Raw genomic sequence first — 11,395 nt, 5'->3', positions numbered from 1 at the left:
ACTTCAGTTCTTTGGTGCATGCTCATTGCAAAGCTCAAGATATGGAGAGGAAGTGAAGGGTCTAAGGGTTTGGGACTCCATTGTTGGGGGAAGGGGTTGTACATATTTCCAATATGTTGTAAACCTATTGTTAACTAGACAGCACAGTTTTTATTTGGTATTTCTGAAAATGAATCATCTCACTTCTCACAGTACTGTAATGCATTGAAGTTATAAAAATGAATAAGATATGATTTCTGCCCACAAAAAGCTCAGATTGGTGGCAAAAGATATATTGTAGTGATGGTTACTAAAAACCATTGAATTGTACAATTTAGATTGGTGAATTGCATGGTATATTAAATATATATCAATAAAACTTTATTTTTTGATGTTTATTTTTGAGACAGTGAAAGAGAGAGAGAGAGAGAGAGAGAGAAAGAGAGACAGAGATTCTGAAATAGGCTCTGTGCTGTCACCACAAAGCCCAATGTGGGGCTTGAACCCATGAACCATGCAATCATGACCTGAGCCAAAGTCGGGCACTCAACTGATTGAGACACCCAGAAATCCCTCAATTAAACTGTTTCAACAAATATAAGCAGATATGCCTGGGTAGTGTTCAAAACCAGGAAGAGGTGGCCATAACTCAGGGAGGAGGGAGCCTTCATCAGTGAGTAAAGCTTGAGCCAAAATGTTTAAAAAGTTATTTAGGGAGCTGGTGCAAAATATTCATTCTAAAGAGAGGGGGGAATGAAGTGTGCGTGTATATGTGTGTTTGGGCGGAAGAAGGATGTTGGCAGCTATTTGAGGCTGGGGAGATAACAAAGACCAGAGGGGAGCTCCAGTGTGTAAGTGTGAGTGTGAGTGTGTGTGTGTGTGTGTGTGTGTGTGTGTGTGTGTGTGTAGGGATAGAGAGTTACTGGAGGGTTTTAAATTAAACTGGGAAGTGATATAATCTGATCAAATTCATTTTAGATTAAACGACGCCGCCAACAGCTGTGACGTAATGGAAAGGATACTGTTTTTTTTTTCAGTCATAATAACCAGTGCATAGGTCTCAAACCTGCCATTTTAAAACTAGAAGTGTTATACAAAATTTTCAAGTATTATTCAATTGATTCTAATGTTCCAGCTTGCCAGCAGAAGGAAATTGTAGAGCTGATTAATGTTAAGATTAACTTAGAACCACGTTGATCTTGGGTTGAGATAAAAAGAAAGTGAGTGGGACACCCGCCTTGGGTGGTAGTGGAAAACCTGGCGAATTTTAAAGTTTTTTCAGGCTGGAAATGGAGCGATGGAAGCTGGTGAGATTCTTCAGATTTTGTTTTTCATGCTTTCCTGGGTATTCTCACAATATATTAAAATTATCGTTCTGAGTTCATATGCAGAATCAAAGAGGAAAAAAAGAAATAAAACAGGGCAATGCCAACAGGACCGTATTTTCCACGAGGAGATTTCTCTGAAGATAGTTTAAGTTGCCTTACCGGAACCACGAAACATAGGGTCCTAGCACGGAAGACTAGCACGGGAGACTGAGTGTAACACCGCCACGGGGCACAGGCGTTGTTCGCCCTTCCCTGCAGGCTTGAGAGCCTGTTTAGGTTCCCGCCCCTTTTCCTCTTGCTCTTTCTAATCCTTCCCCCTCTGCCAATTCCGGAGAGGAACCCTTTTTAAGTTTCTTCCAAGTTGAAGCGTAGGACCCATTTCGTCAACACAATCCGGAATCGTCGACATGGCGGCGACCATAAGATACCTCGGTAGAGGTAAAGCAAGCAGTTGTTTGCGCTTAGGGGGAAAATAGCTGTAGCGTGGAGTCTCCAGTTGTAAGCCGGACTCTCCTAAGCAGGGGTCTGCACTGGGGCTCGAAAAGTTTCCTGCTGTTTTGGGGTTCTAAGTCCTCCAGAGGGTTATTGCTACTTAAAAGCGACCTTATCAGAGGTTTCACTCCTTTCTGGAGCCGTCCACCTTAGGGGTGGAGTGGGGGGTGGGGGGAGGGATGCACACTGCTCCCGGCACCCCCGCCCCCGGCAGTCACCCGTAGGGACGGAGGCCAAGACACGGTTCTGTCTGCGTTACTGGGGGTGTGGGCTGCGCGGGAAAGGAATTTGATTAAGAGAAGTGAGTTCTGGTATGGAAGAGGTGGTATATCTGAGTGACCTACATCTGTAAACTTGAACACTTTACAAAATACCCGTGGGTGCTTTTGGGAGTACGTTGTTGCAGGCAATTCTTTAATGTCTAGACCCTGCCTAATTTGCATCAACATTTATCATTTGGAGACTAATTGTGTAGTACTCCTTGATAGCAGATCTTTTCAGCACTTAGTAAGCTCCAATTGTCTAGGAGGACAGCCCTTTTTTGGTACAATGTTGTTTTTTGTTTTTTTTTTTTGTACAGTGCTTTTTAATTTTTGTTTTGTGTTTTTGAGGCACTGATACTTTTTGTTACTTAATTAAGGTAGCTCTTTAAGTGGAGGCAGCCCCCAGCATCACTCGCATTTTACAGAGGAAGAAACATCCTGTTAAGGTATGTCGCAGTTCATATAACTAGTCAGTAGCTGGAGGAAGAACTGAAGCTTCACTCACAGGCCAGTGATTTTTTTTTTTTTTTTTTTTTTTTAACTGCCTCCTATGTTTTTCTTTGAGCTTCTTACAGGAAAGTTTAGTGTCAAGACCAGCATTCTCTATTTGGGATAGTTGTTGCTTAAAAGAGTGGTGGCAAGAGATCACAGCTCCTGATTACTAAGTGAGCAAAAGAGACTAATATTATCTTCATGTATGACAGAAATAACATTATATTAGACAAACCAAAAAGAGAACTAAAAGTTATTCTCTGCTTGTCACATTTTCTTCTCTTGTCTTCTAAGATTCCTTGCTCTCATAATTTTTTTTTTTTTTTTAATTTTATCTCACTGTCATTTCTCACATTACTTTGCTGGTTCCTCCTCCTCTTACCTTGGGATGTCTCAGGGGCCAAGATCCCATCTTTCATCTTCATGTCTTTTGTATATAAATTCTTCACTCCTTGGGTGATCTCATTTAAGTCTCCTGGCTTCGACTATTGTCTATATCTTAATGGCTCTCAAATTTATGTTTGTTGTCCATATCTAATGGTTCTCAAATTTATATCTACAGTTGGGACATCTCCTGAACTTTAGATTCTTAAACTCATCTGCCAGTTCTAGATCTCCACTTGTATATCTTATTAGCACTTAACACTTGTCTAAAATCAAGCTCTTCATATTCTGTGGTCTTTCTCATGTCATTTGATGATAACTTCAATGTTTCAGTTGTCTGGGCCCAAACCTCAGAATATCCTCAACTCCCCCTTTTCCCCATACTTCACGTTAAATAAATAGTTGACAAATCTTGTTGATTTTACCCTTGAAATAAAATCCAAAATCTAACTTCTCACAACTCTAGCAACTACCTTGCATGCTGTTACCATTCCTCACCTGGATTTCTCTATACTCTCAACAAGTAGTGAAATTGGTCCTATAACTTACTCTTATGCTCAAAATTCTGAAAGTCTCCCCATTTTTCTAAATCTAAAGTCCTTAGAATGGCCTGCAGTTGTTCTGTCCATGTTGTTATCCACTATTGAGCACTTCAGACATAGCTAATTTGAATTGAGTGTGTCAAATACACATTAGATTTTGAGGACTTAGTACCAAAAACAGTAGAACACCTGAAATTTTTATACTGATAACATGTTGAAATGATAATATTTTGTGGTATTAGCTGTAATAAAATATGTTAATTTTTATTTCACTGGTTTCTTTTTTACCTTTTTTATTGTGGCTACTGGAAAATTTAAAATTATACATGTAGTTTACATTATACTTCCATTGGATGGCACTGCCGAGGGTATTCCAGATCATCTTGTTCCTGCTTAGTCCCACCCCCATTTACCCAGCTTACCCTCTGACCTGTTCACAGCTACCCTGTTCCCTCACTCAGTGTGCTCTAGCCACACTAGCTTCCTTGTTCCCTCATCAACCCCAAGAACATTTCTGCCTTGGGAGAACTTTTTCTCCCAGCTGGGGTGAGTCTCAAACACTTTTTCTAGATATTTGTGTGAGTAATTTTCTCATTTCTTTCAAGTCTTTGCTCACATGTCACCTTTTTGATGAGGCCTACTTTAACTTAAAATTGCAACCCACTGTCCTCTTGACTCAGTCACTTTTACCCACTGGGTTCCCCCCTCTCCATCACTACCATTTTGTGTTTAATAGTGTTATCTCCCCCCGCTAGGATGTAAGCTCCATGAGGACAGGGATTTTTGTTTGGTTTGTTCACTAAATGCTTAAAGCAGTGCTAGCACATGTTTTGTTGGCATATTCATTGTTGAATAAATGAAAAAATCAATGGATCTTCAACAAAATGCCACCCCTCTTCCATGTGTTGTAATGAATAATATTTAAAGTAATTTAAATCCACTTTGTGCTTTCATTTGTTTGGATTTACTTCCTTTATTCAACAGATGTTTAGTGTGTGTGTGTGTGTGTGTGTGTGTTTAAACAAATACTGTGCTATGTGATAGGGACAGAAATGGTGGATAAGCTATACACATTCCCTCCCCATGATGCTTATCATTTATGAGGAGCAGACATTAATTGGCTAGTTATTTTCTTTAATTGCAATTGTCCTAAGTGATGTGAGGGGAAAGTACAAGGTGCTATAGGAGTGTACGTGAGGAGGCCTAGCCTATTCTGAATCTTCAGGGAAGACTTTTCTGAAGTAGTACTTTAATAGAGTCCCTGAAATATCCCTCGAAGATCATAGGATCTTTAGGAATTAGCTATGGAAAGGGAATGAGGGGGGGTGGGTAGGGGAGAATGTTACAGATGGAGGGAAGATTAATTTTATATTTGAAAATACTAAAGTGGTTAAAAAACAGGGTGTGTCTTAGAAACTGAAAGGAGGCCGGTGTATCTGAAGTATGGCAAGTATGGAAGAGAGTCCTGTTAGATGAAGATCACAGTAGGTTAGAAGTAGCTCATGGAGGACCTTGTTAGCAATTCACTTTATTCAATGATCAAGTCATCCAAGCATTTTAGGGATATCATGGTATTTTCACTTTTAAATGATCCGTCTTACTGGTAGGTAGAAAAGAAATAGAGAAGACCAAGGGTAGAAGATAGAATAGTTTTGAATTTGTTGCAGTAATCATATGGTAGATGATGGTGGCCCGGAGTGTGGTGGGTGTAGTGGAAAGGCAAAGACTAGATGGATAAGGTCTCCTAGGGAAACTGAGGATTACAGAACTCTAACCTTTCAGTTTCAGGTATAAGAATAAACTGGCAAAGGAGGGGTGCCTGGGTGTCTGTCGGTTAAGCCTACTCTTGATTTTGGCTCAGGTCATGATCTCACGACCTGACCTCATGATCTTCGAGCCCCACGTTGGGTTCTGCACTGATAGTGTGGAGCCTGCTTGAGATTCTCTCTCTCTGAAGATAAATAAATGTTTAAAAAAAAAAAAAAGAATAAACTAGCAAAGGAGAGGGAATAATTTCTCTTTTCCAAGGGGTGGGTGTGGGAGTGACTTGAGAGTACAGATTCAGGTAGGTTCATAAGTAGTTGAGATAATTCTATTTTCTCTGAAGTAGCAAGCAAGGTTATCTGCTAAGAGTGAGGGGAGAAGAAATGTGTTAATGGCATGTAATAATACACATAGACAGATTGACTACAGAGGGATTAAAAACACAGGTATGATGATCTAACAGTGCTATTTAAATATAGTTGACCCTTGAACAGTGTAGGGATTAGGAGTGTGCCCCCCCCCCCCCAATCCCGTGCAGTTGCTAATACGCATATAACATTTTTTTTAGTTTCTTATTTTTTTTAGTTTCTTTCTTTATTGAGTCTACCCCCAGCTAGTGGAACAGGGACAGACCATGGTAACTGTCACACACCCTCTCCCCCTCTCTCCCTCGCTTCCCCCTAACTCAAAAATGGAACTGCTAATAGCCTAATGTTGACTTGAAGTCTTACTGATAACAGTTGATTAATACGTATTTTGTACGTTATATGTATTATATATTGTATTATTACAATAAAGTAAGCTGGAAAAAATGTTATTAAGAAAATCATGAGGAAGCGAAAATACATTTACAGTACTATACTGTATTTATTGAAAATCTGCATATAAGTGGATGCACGTAGTTTAAACTTGTGTTGTTCAAGGGTCAACGTAGTGGTATTTTTGCAATTTGTTTTTTATTAGTCCGTCACAGTTTCATAGATTTCTGTTGAAAAGTTAATCTCTGGTTGTCCTGACTTGGGATTCCAAATAATGGTGGTAGATTGTTTTATAGTAAGTTGGAATTATTATATTCAAGAGAATTATTATTTTGCGGATCTTGCCAAGGTTATTGGTTTCTTGTTTAGTACAATTAGAATTATTATTTGGAAGAGTTTGCCAAACCTTGAATGGATAATTGCTGTTCCTTCATTTACCATGTGTGATATTTTTAACATTTATTTTTGAGAGAGAGTGAGCGCGTGTAGTCTTGGACAGAGGATCCAAAGCAGCCGCCACGCTGACAGCAGTGAGCCTGATGTGGGGTTTGAATTCACGAACTGCGAGATGGTGATCTGAGCTGAAGTCGGCCACTCAACTGACTGAGCCACTCAGGCACTCCTACCATGTGTGATTTAAAAAAAAAATTTTTTTTTAATGTTTATTTATTTTTGAGAGAGAGAGACAGAGGGCGAGCAGGGGAGGGACAGAGCGAGAAGAAGACACAGAATCTGAAGCAGGCTCCAGGCTCTGGGCTGTCAGCACAGAGCCCCACGTGGGGCTCAAACTTACAAAGTGAGAGATCGTGACCTGAGCTGAAGTGAGATGCTTAACCCACTGAGCCACTCAGGTGCCCCTGCCAATTGCTTTTCTTGCTCAAAATTATGTTTGTGAAATTCATCCATATAATATAGTCATTTTTATACTTCTCTAGCTTTCCATTATAGGAATATACCATAATTTATCCGTTCTACTGTAGGTAAATGTTTGGGTTTGTTTCTGCAGTTTTGCCATTATAAAAATGTTATGATGATAATGATGATCTATTTAAATTCCAATATAGTTGACATACAGTGTTATATTAGTTTCAGTTGTATGATATAGTAAGTCAGCAATTCTGTACACCACTCAGTGCTTATCATGGTAAGTGTTCTCTTTAATCCCTCCCGTTCACCTGTATCACCTATCCTCCTACCCACCTCCCCTCTGGTAACCATCAGTTTCTTCTCTGTAGTTAAGTCTGTTTTTTTTGTTTTGCTTTGTTTTGTTTTTGTGTTTTTTTTTTTTTTTTTTTTTGGTTTATCTCTTTGTTTTGTTTCTTAAATTCCACATGTGGGTGAAATCCTATGTTATTAGTCTTTTTCTGACTGACTCACTTCACATACCATTATAATTTTTTTTTTTTTTTTTACTTTTTTAGCAGGCTCCATGCACTAGCAGTGTGAGCTCCATGTGGGGCATGGTCTCACAAACTGTGAGATCATGACCTGAGACGAAATCAAGAGTCTGCTGCCTAACTGACTGAGCCACTCAGGCACCCCGCCATTATAATTTCTAAATCCATCTATGTTGTTGCAAATGGCAAGATTACATTCTTTTTTTTTTTTTTTTAAATTTTTTTTTTTTTTTAACATTTATTTATTTTTGAGACAGAGAGAGAGCATGAACAGGGGAGGGTCAGAGAAAGAGGGAGACACAGAATCTGAAACAGGCTCCAGACTCTGAGCTGTCAGCACAGAGCCCGACGTGGGGCTCGAACCCATGGACTGCGAGATCATGACCTGAGCCAAAGTCGGACGCTTAACCGACTGAGCCACCCAGGCGCCCCAAGATTTCATTCTTTTTTTTTTTTTTTTTTAATTTTTTTTTTTATGTTTATTTATTTTTGAGACAGAGAGAGACAGAGCATGAACGGGGGAGGGTCAGAGAGAGGGAGACACAGAATCTGAAACAGGCTCCAGGCTCTGAGCGGTCAGCACAGAGCCTGACGCAGGGCTCGAACTCACGGACCGTGAGATCATGACCTGAGCCGAAGTCAGACGCTTAATCAACTGAGCCACCCAGGCGCCCCAAGATTTCATTCTTTATGGCTGAATAATATTTCTTTTCTTTTTTTTTTTAAATTTTATTTGAGTGAGAAGGAGAGGGGCAGAGGGGGAGAGAGAGAATCCCAAGCAGGCTCCATGCTCAGTGCAGAGTCCAATGTGGGGCTCCATCCCATGACCCTGGAATCATGACCTCAGCTGAAATCAAGAGTTGGATGCTCAACTGACTGAGCCACCCAGGTGCCCTTTTATTATTTTTTAAGTAGGCTTCCATGCCCAACGTGAGGCTTGAACTCACGAACCCGCTATCAAGAGTCGGATACTCCAGTACCACACTGTTTTGATTGAAGATTTGTAGTATATTTTGAAATCTTGGATTGTCATACATTCAGTTTTGTTTTTCTTTTTCAAGATTGCTTTGGCTATTCACGGTCTTTTGTGGTTCCATCCAAATTTTAGGATTATTTATTCTAGTTCTGTGAAAAATGCTGTTGGTATTTTGATAGGGATTGCATTAAGTCTGTAGGTCGCTTTTGGTAGTATGGACATATTAACAACATTTGTTCTTCAGTACATGAGCATGGAATATATTTCCATCTGTGTCCTCTTCAGTTTCTTTCATCAGTGTTCTATAGTTTTTAGAGTATAGGTCTTTCACCTCTTTGTTTAAATTTATTCCTATGTATTTTATTATTTTTGTTGCAGTTGTAAATGGGATTGCTTTCTTAATTTCTCTTTTTGCTACTTCATTATTAATGTATAGACATGCAGTGGATTTCTGTATATTGACTTTGTGTCCTGTGAGCTTACTGAATTCATTTATCAGTTATAGTAGATTTTTAGAGGAGTCTTTTGGGTTTTCTGTATAAAGTGTCATATCATCTGCAAATAGTGAAAGTTTGACTTCTTCCTTACTGATTTGGATCCTTTTATTTCTTATTGTTGTCTGATTTCTGTGACCAGGACTTCCAGTACTATGTTGAATAAAAGTGGTGAGAGTAGACATCTTTGTCGTTTACCTGACCTTAGGGGAAAAGCTCTCAGTTTTTCCCCATTGAGGATGATGTTAGCTATGGGTTTTTCATACATGACATATATTATGTTGAGGTATGTTCCCTCTAAACCTCTTGTGGAGGGTTTTTATGTTGAAAGGATATTGTACTTTGTTGCTCTTTCTGCTTCTGTTGAAATGATACTATGTTTTTTATCCCTTATTGATGTGATATACATGTTGATTGATTTGAGAATATTGAACTACCTTGCATCACAGGAATAAAGCCCACTTGATCGTGGTAAATGAGTTTTTTTAATGTATTGTTGGATTCATTTTACTAATGTTTTATTGAAGATTTTTACATCTATATTCATCGGGGACATTAACCTTTAGTTCCCTTTCTTGTTAGTGCCTTTATCTCATTTCAACATCAGGGTAATACTGGCCTCATAGAATGAATTTGGAAGCTTTCCTTCATTTTCAATTTTTTGGAATAGTTTGGGAAAATTAGGTAACTCTTTTTTAAGTGTTTGATAGAATTTATCTGTGAGGCCATCAGGTCCTGGACTTTTGTTTGTTGGTTGGTTGGAATTTTGATTACTGATTCAGTTTCATAGCTGGTAATTGATCTGTTTATTTTCTGTTTCTTTCTACTTCAGTTTTGGTATATTATATATTTTTAGGAATTTACCCATTTTTCTAGGTTGTCCAATTTGTTGGTATATGATTTTTCATAATACTCTCTTATAATCCTTTGTATTTCTGTGGTATCAATTGTCATTTCTCCTCTTTCATTTCTCATTTTGGTTATTTGAGTCTTCTCTCTCTCTCTGATGAGTCTGGCTCCAGGTTTATCAGTTTTGTTGATCTTTCAGAGAACTACCTCCTTGTTTCATTGATCTATTGTTTTGTTTTGGTTTTTTTCCCCATATGTTTCTGCTCTAATCTTCATTATTTTATTCCTTTTGCTGTTTTGGGGTTTTGCTTGTTCCTCTTTCTTTAGCTCCTTTAGGTATATGGTTAGGTTGTTGATTTGAGATTTTTCTTGCTTCTTGAGATAGACTTGTATTGCTATAAGCTGTCCTCTTAGAACAGCTTTTGCTGCCTCCCAGAGATTTTGGACCACTGTGTTTTCATTTCCATTTGCTTGCATGTATTCTTTGACTTCCTCTTTGATTTCTTGGTTGACCCATTCATTGTTTAGTAGCATGTTATTTGGCCTTCATGTAGTACTGTTTTTTTCCAGATTTTTTCTTGATTTCTAGTTTCATAGTGTTGTGGTCAGAAAAGATACATGGTGGGGCGCCTGGGTGGCTCAGTCGGTTAGGCGGCCGACTTCGGCTCAGGTCATGATCTCGCGCGGTCCGTGAGTTCGAGCCCCGCATCAGGCTCTGTGCTGACAGCTCAGAGCCTGGAGCCTGCTTCAGATTCTGTGTCTCCCTCTCTCTGACCCTCCCCCGTTCATGCTCTGTCTCTCTCTGTCTCAAAAATAAATAAACATTAAAAAAAAAAGTTAAAAAAAAAAAAAGAAAAGATACATGGTATGACTTTGATCTTTTTGAATATGTTGAGACTTGCTTTTGTGGCCTAATATGTGACCTATTCTGTAGAATGTACCATGTTCTGAATATATCTGTTAGACCCATCTTGTCCAATGTGTCTTTCAAAACCATGGTTTCCTTGTTGATGTTCTGTTTGGATGATCTATCCATTGATGTAAGTGGGTTTTAAAGTCCCCTACTATTATTATTGCTATTGATTACTCCCTTTATGTTTGTTATTATCTGCTTTATGTATTGGGTGCTTGTTGCATAAATATTTACAGTTGTTATATCTTCTTGTTCTGTTTTACGCTTTATGATTATACAGGGTCTTTCTTTCTTTCTTTCTTTCTTTCTTTCTTTCTTTCTTTCTTTCTTTCTTGTTACAGTCCTTGTTTTAAAGTCAATTTTGTCCAATATAAGTATTGCTACCCTGGCTTTCTTTTCACTTCCATTTGCATGATAAATGCTTTTCCATCCCTTTATTTTCAATCTTCATGTACTTTTTTTTTTTTTTTTTAAAGTAAACCCTACCCCAGCGGGGGGTGTGAACTCATGACCTTGAGATCAAGAATCTTATGTTGACTGAGCTAGACATGGCACTGCAATCTGCACATCTTTAGGTCTGAAGTGAGTCTTTTGTAGCCGCATATAGATGGGTGTTGCTTTTTAATCCATTTTGTTGTGCTGTCTTTTGACTGGAGTATTCAAAGTAATTGTTGGTAGGTATGTACTTATTGCCATTTTGTTACTTGTTTTATGGTTCTTTTTGGAGTTGTTCTTTGCTTCTATGGTTTGTTGGCTTTCTTTAG

The 11,395-nt window shown here is 38.7% G+C and overlaps 1 protein-coding gene across 3 annotated transcripts in view; it reads left to right on the top strand.

The window, feature by feature from the left end:
• The first annotated feature begins 1,261 nt into the window (after positions 1-1,261).
• The window catches only part of MRPL1 (mitochondrial ribosomal protein L1), a 97,883-nt gene continuing 87,749 nt past the window's right edge, over positions 1,262-11,395 (top strand). The window contains exon 1 of one of the 3 annotated variants that reach the window (XM_045473648.1): positions 1,262-1,286. In XM_045473648.1, the coding sequence (XP_045329604.1) occupies positions 1,277-1,286 (10 nt within the window). In that variant the 5' untranslated portion in view covers positions 1,262-1,276. Of the gene's footprint in view, positions 1,287-1,549; positions 1,746-11,395 lie in introns of those variants that run through there. The other 2 variants (XM_045473649.1, XM_045473647.1) reach the window with 2 other exon arrangements.

Source organism: Leopardus geoffroyi, chromosome B1 (assembly GCF_018350155.1).
Source record: "Leopardus geoffroyi isolate Oge1 chromosome B1, O.geoffroyi_Oge1_pat1.0, whole genome shotgun sequence".
Classification (NCBI taxonomy): Eukaryota; Metazoa; Chordata; class Mammalia; order Carnivora; family Felidae; genus Leopardus; species Leopardus geoffroyi.
The sequence above is the reverse complement of the archived record's forward strand: the minus strand, read 5'-3'. Positions and strand labels throughout refer to the sequence as shown.